The sequence below is a fragment of the Heterocephalus glaber genome, unplaced genomic scaffold (genome assembly GCF_053883595.1).
Source record: "Heterocephalus glaber isolate CG9 unplaced genomic scaffold, H.glaber_assembly_v1.0 deba00001497, whole genome shotgun sequence".
In the NCBI taxonomy this organism is placed as follows: domain Eukaryota; kingdom Metazoa; phylum Chordata; class Mammalia; order Rodentia; family Bathyergidae; genus Heterocephalus; species Heterocephalus glaber.
In genome coordinates, this window is record NW_028258320.1 from 36,050,334 (window position 1) to 36,073,623 (window position 23,290).

Genomic DNA, 23,290 nt, shown 5'->3' on the forward strand with positions numbered 1-23,290 from the left:
AGACGATAAGATTCCAATTCGTGACCAGGAAAAGAAAAATTGCTTCAAAATTGTAAAGGAGCATGAGAAATCAATCCAGCAGCTGCTAGATGATGCAAAGAAGAATAACATAAGACTGATTGGAGTCAATGAAGAAACAGGAGAGAGCGCAGATGATATTAAAAAAACCTGTTCACACAAGTAATGGCAGAAAACTTCTGAAGCAGGGGAAAAGAACTTGACATACAGATAAGTGAGGGATATAGGACTACAACTAGCCTTGATCAAAAAAATCTACACATAGTCATGTAACCATTAAGATTCCAAAAACCCAACAGAAGAACAATGTTCTACAAGCAGTTAGAGAAAAGAAACAAATCACATACAAAGGAAAGCCCATCAGAATCACAGCAGACTTCTCAATGCAAACCCTCAAGGCAAGAAGAGCTTGGAGTGAAATATTGCAAGCCCTAAAGGAAAACAACCTCCAACCCAGATTGATGTACCCTGCAAAACTATTTTTCAAAATTGATGGAGAAATAAAATAGTTTCATGACAAAGAGCACCTTAGGAACTTCATGAATACCAAAGCAGCACTCCAGAAAACTTTAGAAAATATCCTAGGAAAAGACAATGAGGATGACAATCCCAAGAAGCACTATAGAATGAATCCATTGAGTCCAACAAGAAATTAAATGTAAAGGGGGAGAATCCAACAAAAAGAAAGTCATGACAATGATAACACAATATGTATGAGTTATAACCATCAATGTTAATGGTCTCAATTCACAAATCGAAAGAAATGGTCTGGTAGAATGGGTCAAAAAGCAAAATCCAACAATATGCTGCATATAAGAAACACAATTAATTCAAAAAGAAACTCATAGACTGAAAGTTAAAGGGTGGAAAACAATACTCCATGTGACAGGAACCTGAAAAAAAGAGGAATAGCTATCCTCTTTACAGATCAAGTAGATTTCAAACCAACACTGATTAAGAGAGACAAAGAAAGACACTACATCCTTGTAAAGGGAACAATACAAGAGGAAGAGATGACAATAATAAATGCATAAGCACCAAATGCTAGTGCACCCAATTATATAAAAAAATACTAATGGACCTGAAAAGTCGTATATGCACTAATACAATTGTAGTGGGGGACTGCAATACTCCACTCTAACAAATAGATAGATCAACTAGTCAAAAAATAAGGAACAAATTACTAGAAATCAATCGAACTCTTCAACAAATGAACTTAACAGATGTTTACAGAGTCTTCCACCCCACAAAATCAGAATACACCTTCTTTTCAGCTGCATATGGAGCATTCTCCAAAATAGACCACATACTCACTCATAGAACATGGTTAAGTAAGTGCAAAGGAATTGAAGTTATCCTCTGTATATTATCAGACCATAGTGCAGTGAAATTGGAGATCAATACCAAAAGAAACTACAAAATTTTCATAAACACATGGAAATTGAATGACCACTTCTGAATAACCAATGGGTCACAGAGGAAATTAAAGAAGAAATAAGACAGTTCTTTCAATTAAATGACAATCACAATACAACACATCAGAATCTATGGGATGCAATGAAAACAGTATTACATGGGAAATCCATAGCAGTGAGTACTCATATTAGGAAAACAGAGAGAGCCCAATTAAACAACCTGATGCTGAACCTCAAGCTTCTAGAAAAAGAAGAGCAGAACAAACCCTAAGCTCATACAAGGGAGGAAATTATAAAGATCAGAGCAGAAATCAATTCAATGGAGACTAAGAGAATGATACAAAAAAATCAATGAACCCAAGAGTTGGTTCTTCGAAAGAATCAACAAAATTGACAAACCCTTAGCCAACCTTATCAGAAAAAAGAAAGAAAAGGCCCAAATCCATGCTATTAGGAATGAAAAGGGTGAAATTACAACAGACCCAGCAGAAATCCAGAGGATCATCAATACCTACTTCTAAAACCTATACGCCAATAAAATGGAAAACACAGAAGAAATGGACACATTTCTAGATACATATGAATTGCCAAAGTTGAACAAAGAAGACCTAAAAATTCTAAACATCCCAATATCAGTCAATGAAATTAAAAACATAGTAAAAACTTACCAACTAAGAAAAACCCAGGTCCTGATGTCTTCACTGATGAATTCTACAAGACATTTAGAGAGGAACTACTGCCACTACTGTTGAAACTCTTCAATGAAATTGAAAGGGAAGCAGTACTCCCGAATTCATTCCTGGAAACAAGCATCACCTTGATCCCCAAAGCAGAGAAAGACCCAACCAAAAAGGAGAACTATAGGCCAATCTCACTAATGAACATAGATGCAAAAATCCTTAATAAGATACTGGCAAATAGAATGCAGAAGATCATCAAGAAGATCATACACCCTGACCAGGTGGGATTCATCCCAGGGATGCAGGGATGGTTCAACATACACAAATCAATCAGTGTAATACACTATACCAATAGAGCCAAGGACAATAACCATATAATTATCTCCATAGATGCATAAAAAGCATTTGACAAATCCAACATGTATTTATGATGAAAACCCTACAAAACATTGGAATAGATGGTCTCTACCTCAATCTGATAAAAGCCAACTATGAAAAACCAACAGCTAATATCATACTAAAAGGTCAAAAACTGAAATCCTTCACATTAAAATTAGGAAGAAGACAAGGATGTCCACTATCACCATTCTTGTTCAATATAGTTTTGGAAACATTAGCCACAGCAATTAGACAAGAGAAAGAAATAAAAGGAATAAAGATAGGAAATGAAGAAGTCAAATTGTCTTTATTTGCAGACAGCATGATACTCTATAGAGAAAACCCCAAGAACTCCACTAAAAGTATTCTAGACATAATAACCAATTTCAATAGAGTAGCTAGATATAAAGTCAACACACAAAAATCAATAGCTTTCCTCTACAGGAACAGCTAAGACTCACTAAGACAGAAATAGGGCAAGCAATTCCTTTCACAAGAGCATCCAAAAAACTGAAAAACCTAAGAATCAGCCTAACGAAAGAAATCAAAGACATCTTCTCTGAAAACTATAGTGCTCTGAAATGAGAGATAGAAGATGATATCAGAGAATGGAAAGACATCCCCTGCTCCTGGGTAGGAAGGATCAACACAGTGAAAATGGCCATACTTCCAAAACTGCTATAGAGATTCAATGCAATCCCAATTGAAATCCCAGCACCATACCTCATGGATCTTGACAAAACAATCCAAAAATTCATTTGGAACGAGAAGAGACCCAGAATAGCAAAGGCAATTCCAGATAACATAGACGTGGAAGGGGGTTATCACATTCCCCAACTTGAAATTATACTACAAAGCTACTGTGATAAAAGCAGCATGGTACTGGCAAAGAAATAGACCTGAGGACCAATGGAACAGATTAGAAGATGCAGAAACAACTCCAGACACACTCAGCCATCTCATCTTCAATAAAGGAGCCAGATACCCTCACTAGAGGAAAGATAGCCTCTTTAATAAATGGTGCTGGAAAAATTGGATTTCAACTTGTCAAAGATTAAAACTAGACCTATATCTCTTACCTCATACTAAACTAAAATTGAAATGGATTAAAGATGTAAATATTAAAATAGAAACACTGAATTGGCTGGAACAGAAGTTAGGTAGAACTCTTGAAGACATCGGTGTAGGAAAGGATTTTGTGAACAAAACCTCAGTTGCCTGTGAACTAGTACATACAATCAACAAGTGGGATCTTTTCTTATTAAAAAGCTTCTGCACAGCAAGAGAAGCCACCAGCAATGTGAAGAGACAACCCACAATGTGGGAAAAAATTTTCACCTGCTGTTCCTCAGACAAAGGTCTACTATCTTGAATCTATAAAGAACTTAAAAAAATCAGATCTCCCAAATTTGAAAACCCAATCCAAAAATAGGCATCTGAAATGAACAGACATTTCTCAGAAAAAGAAGTAGAAATAGCAAATAAACATATGAAAAAATGTTCAACATCACTGGTCATTCGAGAGATGCAAATGAAAATAACACTGAGATTCCACTTCACTCCAGAAAGAATGGCTGCTATCACGAAATCAACCAATAACAAATGCTGGCGTGGCTGTGTGGAAAGAGAAGTACTGTTGCACTGTGCTGGGAGTGTAGACTAGTGCAACCACTGTGGAAATCAATATGGAGATACCTCAAAGAACTAGGACTGGAAGTCCCATTTGACCCAACTATTCCCCTGCTGTGTATCTTCCTCAAAAAATTAAAAGAATCATACCACAGTGATATATGTGCACCCATGTTCATAGCAGCGCAGTTTGGAATAGCTAAAACTTGGAAGCAGCCCAAATGTCCATCAACTGGAGACTGGATAAAGAAAATGTGTTTTTTTTTTTAAACTGGAGTACTACTCAGCCATAAAAAATGAGAAATTAGAGACATATATAGCTAAATGGATGCACATTAAGCTGATAGTCTTAAGTGAAATAAACGGGACATACATGTGTAAATACCAAATAGTTTCTCCAGTGTGAGAAACTGAAAGTGTAATGAGGCCTAAAAGGTATAATAGATAATGTGAAATAGGAAGAAAAGCGGCAAAGTGGAAGGGGAAGTGGGAGGGGTAGGAGAAAGGAAAGAAGGGAATGGAATTAATATGAGAAAATGAAAAAATGGGAACAAACTCTTTGTAAATAGGGAAGGATGGAGGGGTTGAAGGGAGGGCAGGGGAAGGGGGGAAAATAAGAACCGAGAGAGACTATGTAAAGGTGCAAATTTCCAATGATGAATGTCATTATATTGTATACCTAAAATGTACCAATAAAATAAAATTTTAAAAAATTAAATATAAAAGAGGCAGGATTTCTTGTGCATCATAAAATAACAAACATTATTTAAATAGATCATCTATATGGACATAAAAATAACAATATATTTTGCTCAATATACCCAAAGCTTTATTCCTATTACCCTTGGCCATCTATAGTATGATTAACTATAAATTTATGAAGTAAATGACCCTTTTCTCATTATATTTTATTTTTGCTCATGTACTTTTATTAGCATGTTTGTTGTACATGATGAATTGCATTCATCTGGGGGAGTTAACATATATAACACGACTTAATTCTTTTTGCTTCCCCTTCACTTCCTCTCCCTCATTTTCCCTCTATCTTTACATCTCCTTCAGATCTGCACAAATTATATCTTCCTGTTTCCTATGCACTATCTTTTACTTTATTCTTCAAATGTTTTACATTTTAGATTTCTCATATAAGTGAAACCATGGGATAGTTTAACCTTCTGTGTATGATTTATTGTCCTTAGAGTTATGATCTCAAGGTACATCTATTTTCCTACAACTGACTCAAATTTATCCTTCTTTATGACTGAGTAGTTACTCTATTGTATATACATATGATATTTTTATCCACTCATTTGTTAATGGGTATACAATCTGATTCCAAGATTTAGATATTATGAGGTGTGCTATGATAAACATGGGAATGAATGGATCATTGTAATATGATGTTCTTAAATCTTTTGGGAGATATGAAAAATAGGTATAGCAATATAAAATAGAATTTTTATTTTTGCTTTTTTGAGGAATCTGTATATTGATTTCCATAGTTTTTGTACTAGTATACATCCCAACAACAGTATAGAAGGATTCCCTTTCCCCATAGCCTCACCAGAATTTGTTGTTTTTTAGGGTTCTTAATTATAGTTATTCTTTCTGGAGAATGATAGAATCTCAATATTGTTTTAATTTGCATATCTCTATTGGCCAAAGATACTGCACAAGTTTGCATGTACCCATTATCCATTGGTTATTTGTATTTCTTCTTTAAGAAGTTCCTATTAATTTCAATTACCAAGTTTTTTATTGGGTCTTTTATTTTAGGGGAGTCAAATGTTTCGAGTTCTTTATATATTCTAGATATTAGTCTGCCTGAGGAGTGGCTGACAAAATTTTTTTCCCATTTTGTAGATTGTCTCTTCTGTATGTTGGTTGTTTCCCTTCTGTGCAGAAGCTTTTAAATTTGACATAATCCCATATGTTGATTCTTGGTGCTATTTCTTGTGCAACTGAGGTCTTCTTCACAAAGTCCTTACTTACGCTTATCTCTTTAAGAGTATTACCTATTTTATCTTTTAGCAGATTTGGGGTTTCTGTTTTATACTAGTTCACTGATCCATTTTCATTTGATTTGATTATAGAGCAAGAGATGTGGATCTAAATTCAATCTTCCATATGTGTACAACCAGTTTTCTCTGTGTCATTTGTTTAGGAGACTATCCTTTCTCAGTGTATGTTTTTGACCCCTTTATAGAAGATGAGATAGCTTAAACATGCCCAAGAATGTTTCTGCATCTTCAATTTGGTTCCATTGATCAACATGCCTGTTTTTGTTCCACTATCATGCTGTTTTTAATCACTTAACTTTGTAATACAAATTGAAATTGGAGATCATAATGACCCCTGCTTTGCTCTCATTGTTCAGGATTGTTTGTGCTATTCTGGGTCACTTCTAGTTCCAAAGAAATTATAGGACTTTTTGTTGTCCTGAGAATGCTGTTGTTGCTTTGATTGGGATTTCATTAAGTCTATATATCATTTTTGTTAATATGGCCATTTTTACTGTACTTGTCTGCCTATCCAAAAAAGGGGTCTATCTTTACATTTTCCAATGTCCTCCTCAATCTCTTTTTTTCACAGTACATACTATAGTTTTCATTATAGACTTTTTTCACTTCCATGATTAGGCTAATTCCTAAGTATTTAATCTTTTTAAGCTATTGTGAATGGGATTGTTTTCCTGCTTTCTTTTGTGTTCATTGTTGATATACAGGAATGTTATTAATTTTTGTGTGTTGATCCTACATCCAGCCAAATTGCAGAATTTATTAGTTCTAAGAATGTTATAGTGGAATTTTTGGGAGAATTCTATGTAAAAGGTCATGTTATCTGCAAATAATTACAGTTTATCTTTTCCTTTCCTATATGTAACTCTTTTATTTCTTTCTCTTGCCTGATTGCTGTGGCTAAAGTTTCAAGTACTATATTGAACAGGAGTGGTGAGAGTAGACAACTTTGTTTTGTTCCTGACTATAGAGGAAAAGCTTTCAGTTTTTCTCCATTTAGTATGATGTGGCAGTAGGTTTGTCATAAGTACCTTTTATCAGATTGAGTCCAGGTCCTTCCATACCTATCTTCTTCAAGGTGTTTTCCATGAATGAATGTTGGGATTTCTTTCAAAGGCCTTTTCTGTTTCTATTGAGATGATCATGTGATTTTTGTCCTTGCTTCTGTTTATGTGATGTATTACATTTATTGATTTCTGTATGTTAAAGCTTGCATGCCTGGAATGTTGTCTGATGTATGATATTTTCAATGGTTTGTTGGATTCTGTTTATCAGTATCTTGTTGAGGACTTTTGCATCTATATTCATTAAAGAGATTGGCCTATAGTTTTCTTTCTGTGTTGAATCCTTATCTGGATCAAGGTAATGCTAGTTTCCATGAATGAGTTTGGTAGTACTCTTTTTCTTTCAAATTCATTAAAGACCTTGAGGGATACTAGTGATAGGTCTTCCCTAAAGTTCTTGTAGAACTTGCAAGTGAATATATTGGTTCCTGGGCATCTCTTAGTTGGTCAGTTTTTTATTACTGTCTCAATTCCATTGCCTGTTTTTGAACTGTTTGGGATTTTTATATCTGCTTGATTCAGATTTGGTTATTCATGTGTCTAGTAATCTATCCATTGCTTCTAGATTCTTCAAATATTGAGGTGAGTTTTTTTAAAAAGTTACTAAAAATTATCAGTTATTAAAAAATTATTTCTGGATTTCAGTAGAGTCTATTGTGATTTCACTCTTTTCATTTTTAATTGAAATGATACAGGTCTTTTTGTTGTTTCTTTTGGTAAGTTTGGCTAAGAGTTTGTCTGTTTTGTTTACTCTTTCAAAGAACCAGTTGTTCAATTCATTAATTCTTTGTTTTATTAATTTTTGCTCTGATATTTATAATTTCCTTCCTTGTACTAGGTTTAGATTTGGATTATTATTTTTCAAGGATCTTAAAGTACATAACTGGGTTATTTATTTAGGCTTGCTCTGTTCTTTTGATATGGGTATTCACAGCTATAAATTTTCCTCTTAGGACCACTTTCATTATGTTCTGGTATGTTGTATGGGCATTACCACTTGATTCTAGGAATCATTTAATTTCTTCCTTGATTTCTTCTATGATCCACTGATTATTTAAGAGTGTATTGTTTAATCTCCATGTGTTTGCATAATTTCTGTGGTTTCTTTGGTTAGTGATTTCTAGTTTCATTGAACTATGATCTAATAATATGCACAGTATAATTTTGATTCTTGAGTATTTGAGCATGCTTTCTGGTCTATTTTGGAGAAAGTTCTGTGTGCTGCTGAGAAGAATGAGTATTCTGGTGTTGGGTGGAACATTCTGCAGATACCTATTAAGTCTATTTGTTCAAAGGTATGGTTCAACTTTGATTATTTCTTCATTGATTTTTGTCTAGTGGATTTGTCTATTTGTGATAGTGGGATATTGAGGTCCCCCACTCTTACTGTCTTGATATATATCTGATCTTTTATGTCCAATAGTATTTATGATATTGAGTTTGCCAGTATTTCATCCATAGACATTTATAGTCGTTATCTCTTCTTGTTGAATTGTTACCTTATTCAATATATAGTGACCTTCTTTGTGTCTTCTGATCAGTTTTGGCTTGAAGTTCATTTGTCTTAAAATTAGGATTACCACTCCTCTTTGCTTTCAGGCCCTATTGCATGTAATATTATTTTCCAACTTTTCATTTTAGCCTGTGAATTTTTTTGGATTAAATATGTCTCTTGGAGCCAGCATACCACTGATTTTTTTTTTTTTATCCAATCTGACAATCCATGTCTTTTGATTGGGGAGTGGAGACCATACACATTAAGAGTTATTAGTGAATGGTACTGATTGCTGTCATTGAGTTGTTTTTCTATTTGTTTCCCTTATTTTTTCCCTTTTGCTAAGCTGTTCACCCTGCTTCTTGTTTTTACTCCAGCAGGTCCCTTGGCTTTGGTATCTTTATTGTCTCTATATAGGATACATTTGAGTATTTTTATAGTGCTTATTTGGTAATCATAAATTTCAGGTGCTCTTTGTCATGGAAGGTCCTTATTTCTCCATTAATTTTGAAAGATAGTCTTGCAAGATATATTAATCTGGATTTTAAAGTGTTTTCTTTTGGGGATTGACAAACTTTCCTCCAACCTTTCTTGGCCTCTCTTGTTTTATGTTAAGAAGTCTTATGTAATTCTTATGGGATTACCATTATAAGTGATTTGTTGTTTTTCTCTAACAGCTTTTAAAATTTTGGCTTTGTGTTGCATTTTTGGGTTTTTGACTATGCTGTATCATGGTGAGCTTTCTGGATCATGGCTATATAGTGTCCCATATATTTCACTTACCTGTATGTTGAATTATTTCCCCATACTTGGAAAGTTTTCTGCCATGATTTCTTCAAATAGACTTTTTATGCCATTCATGCCATCTTCTAACTTTTCTCTAATTCAAATTAATCTCAGGTTCATTTTATCTGCCTCATCTAGCCTCTGTTGGATCCATTTTCTGTGCTCTCTTATTATTTTTTAGGTACCTTTGAATATATGGTCGCTTGCATCAGCCCTGTCTTCTAATTTTGACACTCTGTTCTCACATTGGTCACTTCTGTTATCCATATTTTCAATTGACTTTTTCCTCTCTTGGATTTCTGTTTGGTAGTTTCATGGATTTTAATGGACTTCTCATGGACTCTAATTCTTGGCTACACTGGACATTCATTTTTATTTGTGTCTTTTTTAAGTTCACTAATCATTTTTTATTAAGTCCGTTATCACTAGTTATATCATCTCTGACCTCACTGAGCACCTTATTGATTTGTCTTTTGTTTCTTCCTTTATTTCACCCATTGATGCTCCTTGGATTAGCTTTGAAAGAGTTAGGAGTTTGCGAGGCATTTTGTTGCCTTCCTTTCTCATATTTCTGTGTGTGTGTTTGTGTGTGTGTGTGTGTGTGTGTGTGTGTGCACGCTGAAAGTTGAGGATCAACTAGAGTGGAATGGCATTATTGCTAGTATGGAGATATCTTTAGTTAGTATTTAATTTCCATTAATGGGATCTTGGCTTTGTTTGTAGTTTGGTAATTTATCTACCTCTTCAACCTACTCTGTTTGATAGGATTGGATCTGATTACTGTGTTACAAGGAGTGAATCCCCACCAGTGACAGAATCAACAGATCCAACCATATATCAGTCATGTACATTAAAATTAGTTTTATCAATTTCACCCTTCTATCAATGTCCCATACAAACTGTACTACACCACTACTGACAGATAGACTAGGATAAGGAGGGAGAGAAGGGAAAAAGGAATAGAAAAAGGAAGGAGGTACATCAATAAGAAGAGAAGTACGATATCAATAGATAAAAGGCAGGCAGGAGATCAGCCTCTAAAGTCGGTGTAGTGGCACATGCCTGTAATTCCAGCACTCAGGAGGCTGAGGCAGGAGGATCACCACAAATCTGAGGCCAGCCTGGGCTACATAGGGAGACTCTGGAGAGAGAGAGAGAGAGAGAGAGAGAGAGAGAGAGAGAGAGAGAGGGATGGATCAGCCTCTGTTTAAATTGTTTTACTAGCTGGAATAAAGAGTTAATGTAGAGGGGTTTAAGAGAATATTTGTGGGAGTAGGGAGTAGGATAATGGAAGCAGAGGGAAGGAAGTATAATTGGAGATTGAGGGAAGCTATGAGAATATCAGAGCCTGTTAATGTGTGGATAATTAGTTTATATTCTATACACAATATTGGTGAGGGTTATCCTGACTTACTTAAGAAAAAATAGTATTTGGATTAAAGTACTGGTTAATTCTTATTCTCCTTTGTATATATACAGACACTATATATATATATATATGCATATATACATATACACATATATATACATATATACAAATATATATGTATATATATTTGAAAAGGGGGAAAGGATGAGAGGAAAAATAGAAGCATAAAACAGAAAGGAAGAGAGAAGGAAAAGAAGAGAGAGAGAAAAAGAAGAAAAGAACACAACCACTCCCCCCAAAAAAAACCCCACAGTTGCAAAAACACTAAATCAAAGCATTCTCACAGTCCCATTTATATTACAGCCTGAGTTCAACTGCAGGTCTCCAAGCTGCCCCATCTCTTATTATTTACTCAATTGCCTGCCTTTGAGCAAAGAAATTTGCTAATCCAGGTGGCCCTCTGCACCCATTTCCCCACTCACTACAAGCCAAGCTCTGGATGTGGCTAACTGTAGGCTTCACTTCTGTCACTTGATGCAATCCCCTCAGTTAATTCAAGGAGAGGCCACAGAGTAACTGGCCCAGTACACAGTTCACTGACTTCTGTCGGGGCCCTCTCAATCCTGTTCCTTTCCCTGAAAGGCAAATTTCACAGCTCTCTTTGTGTTCTCCCTGCACAAGCCTTCTACCTAGCACATCTCTAGATGCCCTCTGGCCTGGGTGCCACTCTCTAGCTCTCCACCTATAGTCCTTCCTCATTCCCTCTCTCCAAAGCATCACTCTCTAACCTGCAAATTTGGTAGAGCCTCAGATCCTGCTGCATTCAGCAGTCCCTGTGTAGGCACTTGACACTAGGTAGCATGCGGGATGTCCTGTGGGCACACATTCTGTGTGTGGGGGAGGAATGGGTGAGTGCTTATTTCTGGGTCAGTCTGGTCTCTTCTCTCCCCATTCTTCTCTCCATTGCAGATGCTGCTTGCTCACTATAGCTCCCAGATGTGGTTTTCTCATCATTGAGATCTGGGTCCCTAATCAGAATCATACACTAATTTCTAACATCCCCAAGCGCCCACCAGTGTTTTCCCATACATCACTTGCAGGCTTTTAGTTTTTCTGATGTTCCTCATTTGCAAATATCTTGCTCACTGTGTTCCTTTTTCCAGCAGGAAGGATAAAAGGGCTGGGAGCCTATTCCAGTGACCTGGCCACTAATGATGTGCAGACTCCCTCCTTCAGGGTACCTGATCCTTTCCCAAGATAGCATTATGCCAGACCTGGGGTATAAGAGGTGCCACAGTCCAGAAGTGGTCCTATGCTCCTTTCTAAAGTCCCCTCCTACTGGGTGGAATCCAGTGAGTTTTTCCTTCCATTTGCCTTCCTGTATCTGGCTTTCTGTATAGCCCTTGCCTCGGTGTACTTCATTCCTCCATTGCACATATGGGAGTCTCCCTTCCTTGTTGCTGCCACTAGTCAGCCATGGTTATCTTTCCACATTTCCCAGATTTTAGAAGAGCATGGAGGTGTTCCCCAGCTGAGACCCACCATTTCCTTGCTTCCTACATTGCTCTATGACTCTCCCCACTTTTTATTTTAAAATATAAAAATGACACTTCCAACCAGCAAGCCTGGTTTGTGATATCTGAAAGAATTTCTTCTGAGTCCCCAGTCAAGCATCTCCTCACACACATGACATGAGCACTAACAACAAAAGGCAACCCCAAAACGCATAATGCGGGGAAAAGTGTTGTTCACTATATAACCTATGAATTTGACATCTATAATCCATCAGAAAAATATGACAATTATAAACATTATTTATCTGATATATGAGCACCAAAATCATGAACTAAAACTGATAGAAATGAAGAGAGAAATCAACAATTCAACAATAATAGTGGAACATTCAATAACCCACTTACAATAATAACTAGAACAACCAGCAGATCAACAGGGAAATAGAAAATTTTAACAGTACTACAATCCAACTAGATCTAACAGTCAAGCTATAGAACACTCCAACCAACGACAATAAAATATATATTCTTCTCAAGTGCAGGCAGAACTTATCCAGAGTAGACTGTATGCTGTTCACAAAATAAACCTCAATAAATTTTGAAAGGCAGAAATGATACTCTATAAGTATGTTTTCCAACCACAGTGGAATGAAATTAAATATAAGAAATGGGAGATACTGTAGAAATTCACAAATATTCAGAAATTAAGTAGTATGACCCTAATGATCAAAAAATACATCAAGCCAGATGTGGTGGCACATGCCTATAATTCCAGCATTTGGGAGGCAAGGTAGGAGGATTACCATGAGTTCAAGGCCAGCCTGAACTATATAGAAAGACTGTCTCAAAAAAATGGAAAAGAAAAAAAAAGTTAAAGAAAATCTAAAAATACTTGGGGATGGATTAAAACTATGCTGGGCCTGTATCTAGATGTTCCCCAAAAGCCTCATGCAGTTATAGATGAGGTTTTTCAGAAGTAGCTAGATCTAGAGTGTGTGATGCTGGGATTAAGTATGTGATCAAGGGTGTGTGATTACTAAATTAGTCAACTGATTGGTTTGGCATAGTTCTGGGTGTGGATAATGGGAAGGCCCTGCCCTGTTATAAGTGCTATGTGCCCTAAGGGTAGGTACCTACCCTATGTGGCCTAAGGGTAGGTATCCTGGATGGATGTAAGGGACAGAAAGAGTGTCACTACTTGTCTCTTGTCTCTTTCTGGTTCACTACTCTGCTTGCTACCTTCTGCTTTGCTGCCTTCTGTCTGCCATGAACTGTTTCTCCTCAGTGAAGCCCCTCTGCCATGTGCCACCCTTCCTTGGAGCCAGTTGATTATGGACTGAAAACTCTACAAACTATAAGCTAAATAAACATTTCCTCCTTTAACTTTGGGTGTCAGGTATTTTGTCAGCAACAAGAAAAGTAACCAAGACAAAAACGAAGACACAACACATCAAAATTTATGAGATGCAGTAAAGCAGTCCTTGGGAGGAAATTTATGGCTATAAATGCCCATATTAATAAAGATTTACAATTAATAAATTAATTTTTGCCTTAAAACACAGGAAAATAAGAGTAAATTAAATTTAAATCAGACAAAAAGAATGAAGATTAGAGAAAATTAATTCAACAGAGAATAGAAACAAAATTGATCAAACCAAAAGGTGGGTTTTTTTTAAAGGTCAATAAAATTGACACACTTGGATGGATTGACAAAGAGAAAGAGAGAGAAGATTTAAACTATTAGTATCAGATGGTAGAATCTTTACTTCTGACTTTGAAAATTTTTTTAATTGTAAAAAAATACTATAAGTAGTTATATGAAGTTAAATTACATAATTTAGATGAAATAAACAAATCTAGAAAGACACAAACTACCACAAACTAACCCATAAATTTAGGCAATCTAAATAGAGCTATAAAAGCAACGAGAATGAATTAGCAATATTTTTTAAAGTTCTACTTGCAAAAAATAGCCCAGCTCAGATTACTTCCCTACTGAATCCCACCAAATAAAGAATTAACACCAACTCTACCGAATCTCTTCCAAAAAATAGAAGAAGGAACACTTCCAAATTCTATAAATGACTTTGATATGAAACCAGACAAATAAGTCACAAAAAAGAAAACTTCAGATTAATGCCTCATTAATGTGGACAAAAATCTACAACAAAATACTAGTAAAATGAATACAGCAATATATGGAAAGAATTACTATACATTATGACCAACATGGATTTATCCCATCAATGCCAGGTTTAACATTCAAAAATTGATTCATGTAGTACATCTTAATAGAATTTTAAAAATTCAATGATCATCATAATAGACACATAAAAAAATCCAACAGCATTTTATGGTAACACTTAACATATCCACAACATCCTCAACCTGATAAAGAACGCTATTTTTAAAAACTCACAGCAAGGATAACACTTAATAATGAATGACTAAATACTTTCTCCTGCTATTAGGAATGCCATACCCTTGTCACTTCTACTCAACATTGTACTGAAGGTTTAAGCCAGGGCATTTATGAAAGAAAAATAAGTAAAAAGCATCTAGATTGGAAAGAAAGAATTAAAATCATTTCTATTTGCAGATAACATAACATGTATATAGAAAAGTAAGTAAATCACTTAAATAACTATTAGATCTAATTAATGAATTCAGTCAGTTGCAGAATCAAGGTCCATATATAAAATCAATTATATGGCTATATACTTATAATGAATACTCCAAAATAAAATTAAGAAAATAGTTTCAATTACAATGGCATAAAAAAATAAGTTACTTAGAAATAAATTTAACAAAAAGCATAAAACTTACTGAAAACTACAAAATGTTGAAACTAAAGACCTAAGTAAGTGGGAAAGCATTTGAGTTCATGAATTGGATTTAATGTGGTTAGGACAGCAATATTCCTCAAATTTTAATCTACAAACTCAATGCATTCATAATCAGAATCCCAATTGGCTTATTTCGACAAATTTATAAGCTGATTCTAACATTCATATGGAATTGTGAAGGACTCAGAATAGTCAAAAATGATCTTTTAAAAAAATCTCAAAGCAGGGCCAGGTATTTAGCTTAGTGGTTCCACCTGCTGGCTCTCAAGCACAAGGTCCCAAGTTCGATCCCTGGTACCAAAAACAAAAATCTCAAAGCAAACAGAAACCAAGACAGGGAAATACTGGCATAAGAAGTGGCATGTAGATCAATGAAACAGAATTGAGATCCACACAATACAAAACAAATCAGTCATACAAGCTTAAATACCATGTTATCTCTCATTTGGGTGAGGCAAAGTACAAAAAAGAGAATAATAAAGGATGCATAGAAGGAAACAAGATGATAAACCAAATGCAAATGGGAAGGGGTCTAAGAGACCCAGGGCAAGGGGTGAGGGATAAGTAAGTAGAATTGAGATACACAATGTACAGGAATCTAATAACCTCAATGAATGCAAACATTATATGTCATAAACATGAACTAAGAATTATAACAATAAGAATGAAAATGGAGAAAAGGGATTTAGAGGCAAAGGGAAGGTGGAAGGGAACTAAAAAAAAGAAGTGAGTTGTATTATGCACATCTACCTACTCCAATGAATGCAAACATCATGTACTGCAAATATGCACAAATAAAAAAAAGGAAAAAAAGAATGAGAATTCAGAAATAAAGCTATATGTGCATATTCAACTAATTTCTAAGTGTGCCAAGATCATTCAATAGGTAAAGAATAGTCTTTTCGATGCTGGGATAACTCGGTAGCCATGCACAAAAAAAGAACTGAGGCTGACCCCAACCTTATGCCACATAAAAAAATTAACTTACAATGGATCAGAGACCTAAAACTATAAAACTTTCAAAGGAAAGAGAATAAATCTGTAAGACATAGGACTTGGCAAAAGATTCTTAGGTATGATACCAAATCATGCATAATGAAAGAAAAATATCTGTTCTTCAATAAAAATTTAAAACTTCTATGGTTCAAAGAATACATTCACAAAAGTGAAGAGAAAACCCACAGCCTGGGAGAAAATATTTTCAAATCATACATCTGATAAGGAACTTTTATACAGAATACTGTGCATAAAGAACTCTTCATAACAGAAAGACAAAACTCAAACTTTAAAAATAAGAAAAATGTGTGAAAAGAAAATTCCCCAAGGAAGATGTACAAATAGCCAATAACTACATGAAAAGATTTTGACATAATCATCAGGCAGGTGCAAATCAAAACCAAAGTGAAGTATCACTAGTGTAGCCATAGTCAGTATGTCAAATAACAGGTATTCGCCAAGATGTAAAAAACTAGAATCCTATACACTGCTGGTGTAAATGGAAAATAGTGCAGCCATTTCAGAAATATTCTGCAAGGTCCTCAGGTGATATATAGAGTTACCATGTGATCTAACAATTCAACTGCTAGGTGTATACCCAAACAGAAAAATGAGAACATAGATCCACTCAAACACTTGTATGCAAACATGTATACCATCATTATCCACAATAGCCAAAAAGAACAGAATAAATCAAATGTCCATCAACCCAGCAATATATAACAAAATCTGCTATATCAATACAATAGAATGGAATTCAGCCGTAAAACAGAAGGAAGTACTGCTGCATGCTACAACAGGGTGAACTTTGAAAACACAATGCCAAGTGAAGGAGGCCAACACAAAATGTCATATATTCTATGATTCCATTTACATGAAATTCCTAGGACAGAAAAATACAGAGACAGAATTTAGTATTTGCTTAGATCTGGATACAAGAGGGTAGGGAGATGAGATAGCTAAGGTACGCAGAGTTTGAAGTGAGAGAAATCCCCTAAAATTGATTGTGGTGATGGTTGCATATATCTGTGAATACATAAAAACCACTGAACTATACACTTTAAACAGATGGACTGAATGGTATGTGAATTATATCTCAATCTATTGTGAATAGTGTTGCAGTGAATATGGGAGTGCAGACAAATAATTTTAAATTGGGTGGGACTGGGGTGGAGTTGAGGGAGTTTGAAGGGGATTATTACTCAACAATATGCACTTCAACGGCATGAATGGGCTCTTCCCTGTGGTTATGGAATGTCTCCCCAAGTCATCCACTGGTGCAGCATTCCTTAGGGAACAGGCCCTCAGAGGCTCAAAGTGTGTGGTTCCATCTGCTCTTTTTTATTTTTTTTTATTTCCTCATACTTATGATGGGTTATTTTAGATTTTATGCTTATATCCTGATTATCATTAATTATCAATAATTTAAGAAATGAAATTATTGGGGCAAGGGATTTAGCTCAGTGGCATCGCACCTGCCTCACAAGCATAAGGTCCTAAGTTTGATCCCCAGTACCAAAAACAAAACAAGAAAAGAAATTATTATTTAGAACATTAGACCAAATTGGATAAACACTTCCCAGGAAAAAAGATGCCAAATACATTGCCTTTCAACTATATTCCTCAGATGTTTTCATGGTTCCAAAACACAAATGTAAAATATAAGCATGAAATAAGCCAAGATGTTACCTGTGTGTGACATTTTTCAATTTTTTCCATCTTCTGTCCTTTACAATGTATATGATTACAATGATAATCCAGATATAAGCATAAAATCTAAAATAACTCATCACAAGTATAAGGAAATATAAAAGGAAAGGACAGATGGAACCACAGGCCTCTGAAGGAATGTTATACCAGTAGACGACTCAGGGAGACACTGCATAACCACAGGCAAGAGCTGATTCATGTTGTTGAAGGTGCCTATTGTTAAGTGATAATCCCCTTCAAACTCCCTCAACTCTACCCAGGTCCCACCCAATTTAAAATTATTTGTCTGCACTCCCATATTCGCACTATTCACAATAGCCAAGACATGGAATCAATCTGAGTCCATCAACAGATTAAAGGATGAAGAAAATGTGATCTATACAAAATGGAATACTATTCAGCCATAAAAATGGTAGAAATCCTGTCATTTGTGGCAACATGGATGGACTTGGATATCATAATGTTAAATGAACTAACCCAGGCACAGAAAGACATAGGCCATATGATTTCAGTGACACTTGGAATTGTTTAAAGCTGAGCTCACAGAAGTAGAGAGTAAAATAGTGGTTACCAAAGGCTGGGAGGACAGCAGAGAGGAAGGGATGGGAAACAATTACTTAACAGGCACAAATTCACAGCCAGGTAAGAAGAATCACTTCTGAATGTTGTATTACACAGAAGAATGGGCCTAGTCAACAATAACATATTATATGATTCAAATTAAAACAGAAGATTTTGGGGGGGACAGGGTCTCCACTATACAGTTTAGGCTGGCCTCGGACTCACTATGTAGCCCAGGCTGGCCTCAAACTCACAGCAATCCTCCTGCCTCAGCCTCCCGAGTGCTGTGATGACACCCATGCACCACCATGCCCAGCAAAATAGCAGATTTTGAATGTTGTGATCACAAGGAAATGATGAACATTTGAGATGATGGATAATCTAATTATCCTGAGTTGATCATTACATAACATGTAAATGTAATGAAACATCACAATGTACCCCATAAAGACGTACAATTCTCTTTCAATTAAAAAAAAACTAATTTTAAAATAAAATAACAGAATAAATCATCAATACATTGAAATGCAAAGCAAATTTAGCTCTCACTATATTTGAATGAGAAGTTAGGTTACAAAAGACATTTACCCCTGAGAAATCTGGGCTGTCATATACAAACCTGGAACCCTGCAGACTGTTAAGTTTAGAAATAAAGGTAGTTTATGTACTGGCTTTGTTTAAACCTTAATAGGGAAGAGAGCCCTGAAGCCCTGGAACCTGAAGCACAGACTTCATCCACCTTCACCTCACCCTGTGTAAAGTTGAGGCCTGAAACTCCATCAGTGGTGCCAGCTGCAAAACTGTAACCCAATGCTGGTTTGCATGTTTTTGCCTAAAGGAGAGTTTTTGAAAACAAAGAAAAATATGTAAGTTACAGGGCTGGTAAATAAGGAGAACAGGCCCAGCTCTTTGCCTTGTGGCTGATCGTTGTGATTCAGCAATACTTACTGTGTGTGTAGAATTGAGCCAGACAGTCACATCTGTCATATTCACCCACTGGTGAGCTGAAGCCACCGGTCCAGTCACCTTCTGGGAGGCAGAGGCACACAGTTCCTAGAAAACCCACACAGGTTTACTGTCCTGAGCAAAACGGCTGAAGTTAATACAATGGTGCCCCAAAGCTACTTCTGCTCTTCAAGCTGCTTGGAAATAGTCCCCATCCACGTGGTTCTCTCAAGTAAACTCAGTGGCATCCCACAGGCTTGATGGCTCCAACACAGTGACCTGTGTCTATACCCCACAGACATGAAATTCTAGTGATACAGGCTGTGACCCAAAAGGCCCAGACCTCACTTAAAAGATGGTCCGGAAAATGTAAGATTAATGAAAATTAAAGTTAAGATTAAGAGGGGTGGGCCAAACTACATTGTTTGCCAGAATGCAAGTGCATCCTCAGGTAGCATCCGTACTGGGTTTTCCCTGGCAGCTCCTTGAGTCCTCCAACAGGATACAGCAAGTGCCATGTAGTGGCTTGAAAGACTTCAGGCCCCATTTAAGTTACAACAGCTGCCCTTCCTTCAACCCTCCCTTTGGTGTTTTTATTTTTGCTTTTTAATATGGCCAGTTCATGCTTTCTTCAATCTTATGGGAAAATAAGTCAAAACATACTTGGAATGTCTATGTTTATTGATCCTGCTTTGGCCTGACAATCAGTTCCTGTCCACTCTGTCCCCATCCCCCTTTCTGCAACCATACAAGGGCTCTGAAGATGAGTCTTTCGGAGCACCAGCTGCAGCCTGCCACTGCTAATGAAGAGGGAAGCTGCACCCCGCTGAGAAGAGACTCCAGGATGTGGGGCAAATCTCTATGGCTCCTAGACCCAGGGTGGTAACAAGATTTCCAACACCAAAGTGTGTCACAGCCACACACCCTAAATAGAATCTGTTAATTTAGAATAATGCACTGACAATACCACAGTAATTAAAAAGAAACTGCAGCAATTAGGCTGGCTGCTGCCACCAATTTTGTGTCTGATGTTTTTAAAGACTCTTTTGTTCTTCTCCTCTAATTGCTTCTGAAGCATTTCAGAATGTTAGGAATAAATTATTTACTTACACACACAGGCAGAGAGAGAGACAGACAGAGACAGAGACAGAGACAGACAGAGACAGAGACAGACAGAGAAGTGTGGTGGAAAACAGAGATTTAGTCCTCTTTCTCAGGGTCATTATCAGCTGAAGCTCCTCCTTTATCTTCCCCTTGGAAATCTGTCTCTACAGAAGCTGGTAAAAAGCCTAGGAACAAAATAAAAGATAAAATCTAGGAGAGGGAGGAGGAAGAATAGCTCCTGGTAATGTCACTGCAGTCCAGATTCTTCAGCACAAAGTTTTTTGTTGTTTTTTTTTTTTAAGTAAAGATGGCTGATCTTTGCCTATAGAAGAAGAGTAGAAAGTAACCAGGGTTGCAGTTTCAAGAGCTGCCCCTCACAGTTTTATGGTCAGGTGACTTTGGGCAGGCAAAAATCTAACAGATTTCCAAGAATTTGGATCAGTCTAGTCATACAGGATGCCATCTAAATTGAAAAATTTACAATCTGTCTTCTGTCTGAGGCAAGCACTCTGGCTTTCTAAACATTCTAAAATGCAATGCTTTCCTGTTGCTTGGTTTTAAATGTACTTCCTTTAAGAAGTCAGAGACAGGGCTGGGGATTTAGCTTAGTGGTTACATCACCTGCCTCACAAGTGCAAGGTCTGAGTTCGATCCCCAGTACCAAAAAAAAAAGAAGTCAGAGACAGTTTCTGTGTCGACTCCTTTCAGGTCAACATCTTCCAGACGTCCCAGCAGGCTGAGCTCTTGCTGTCTTCTTTGCAGTTACTGACTTGCTAATGAATAATGCTAGTGGATTTTAAAGAACAATTTTAAATGATGATGAAATGAGCAGGGCCCATGGGTTACCTTTGCTCTCTGGTATATGGTCCGTCCTATAATCTGTGTGCTGTCAAGCATATCTCCTCCAGGTCCTTTAGCCATGCACATGATAGGCTGAAACCAAAAGAGACAAGATGCATTCTCAGTGAAATGATGATTATTTTTTAAGTTATGGGAAATTACACCTGGATCTAAGCAAATAAATTTTTAGGCTATATTCTAGCATTTCTTTTTAGATATTCTCTCAATTTACAGACTAGGATAAACAAATCAAATTGAAGCAGTGGATGTTTTTAGAAAGTATTTCAACAATTTACTTTTAAAAATTAGGAAATTGTGGTTATGTGACTTAAAAGAGTTGCTGCAGATCATACAGGTAGCTAATAGACAGCTGAGCTAAAACTGGAAACCAAGGCTTTCTACTTGTTGTACACCTTTCTAGTGCTTATTCTTGCCTGAGTCTTGTTCATGATCTTCTTAAATTGAAACTCAGTTAAAATCATATTGGGACAACCATCGGGCCTTCTGGGGAAAAAAAATGAATAAGTATGGTTCTATACCCTATTACATCAGAAAAAAATGAAATTGATCAAATACTTAAATATTATAATTGGAATCAAAAATACTAATAGAAAACATAGGTGAATATATTTTATTGTCTGGGTATATGGAAGATCCTTCAAATATAATAAAAGAACAAGCTTAGTAAATTTGACAGCTTAAACATTTTAAATGTCCATATGGAGAGGGAGCATGAAATTAAATAAGAAAAAATTACTCCTTATGCATCCAAAGGAGATATCACTACACTAGATTTTTGCACTCCCATGTTTCTTGTAGCACTATTTATGATATCTAAGACATGAAATCAAACAAGTATCCATCAGTGAATAGATTGACAAGGAAAATGTGGTGCATATATACAATAAAATATTATTTGGCTATAAAAAAAGACCTTGTCATGTGTAGCAACATGGATGAGACTGGAGGTCAGGTTAAATGGAAGACAAATAGCACATGTTCTCATTCATCATAGAAAGTAAAAAGTCGATCTCATAGAAGAAAAGAGTAGAATAGAGGCCACTAGAGACTGGAAAGGGGAGAGAGAAGGAAAAACAGAAAGAACTTGGATAAGGAACACCAAAATTTAACTAGATAGGATGAATTCTGTTTCTAGTTCTGGCTTTTTAAAGCACAATACGGTAACTATTAGTCAAAAAAAACTATGATATATTTCAAATTTTCCAATAAAAATGATTAACATTTGAGATGAAAGTGCTTATTACTCTGATTTAATCATTATACTTTGTATGCATGTATTGAATTATCATAGTGAAATCGATAAAGTTGTAAAAATATTATGTCCCAATTTTTTTAAAAGAAAAAGAAACCGAGACTCCTGTTAATACCTTCTGATTCCTGATTCATTCATATATTTTTCTTATTGAATTTACTTATTTTATTTTTCATTCATTAATTTTTATTACCACATGTCTGATTCATTCACATTGAATTAGTTTCTCTTATTTGAAGGAAAATGTAGCCTAATGGATACGTCGTGAAATACAGAAGAAATAGATAAATCTCACACACACTCACACACACACACACACACACACACACAAAGAAAAAGAAAATGTAACTGGCCATTCCACAATAAATATGTTCCATTTCATGGATAATGAAATTAGAATTTAAACTACAAAGAAATAACTCTTTGTATATCATGTTGACAAATATTACAAGAGTGACAAACAGCTTTGGGGGCTTGGGAAGCAGTCACTCATACACAGTGGGTGGAAATTCACTGAGGGAGCAGTTGGGAGACATGTAGCTTGTGTTAGGCATGCTTTCTCTTTGACAGCAAACTCACTTTTAAGAATTTATCCCATGGTAAGATTCATAAACTTGTGTAAATATATATGACAAGGACAGTGATCACA

At 35.9% G+C, this 23,290-nt stretch overlaps 1 protein-coding gene across 6 annotated transcripts in view; it reads right to left on the minus strand.

Annotated features, from left to right (window-relative positions):
- The window catches only part of Asah2 (N-acylsphingosine amidohydrolase 2), a 144,641-nt gene that overhangs the window by 41,963 nt on the left and 79,388 nt on the right, over window positions 1-23,290 (minus strand). For all 6 annotated transcript variants that reach the window (XM_021239109.2, XM_021239112.2, XM_021239110.2 and 3 more), the window contains exons 11-13: window positions 21,375-21,461; window positions 19,428-19,532; window positions 19,230-19,311 (exon numbers count right to left, since the gene is read on the minus strand). In XM_021239109.2, the coding sequence (XP_021094768.1) occupies window positions 19,230-19,311; window positions 19,428-19,532; window positions 21,375-21,461 (274 nt within the window). The remainder of the gene's footprint in view (window positions 1-19,229; window positions 19,312-19,427; window positions 19,533-21,374; window positions 21,462-23,290) is intronic.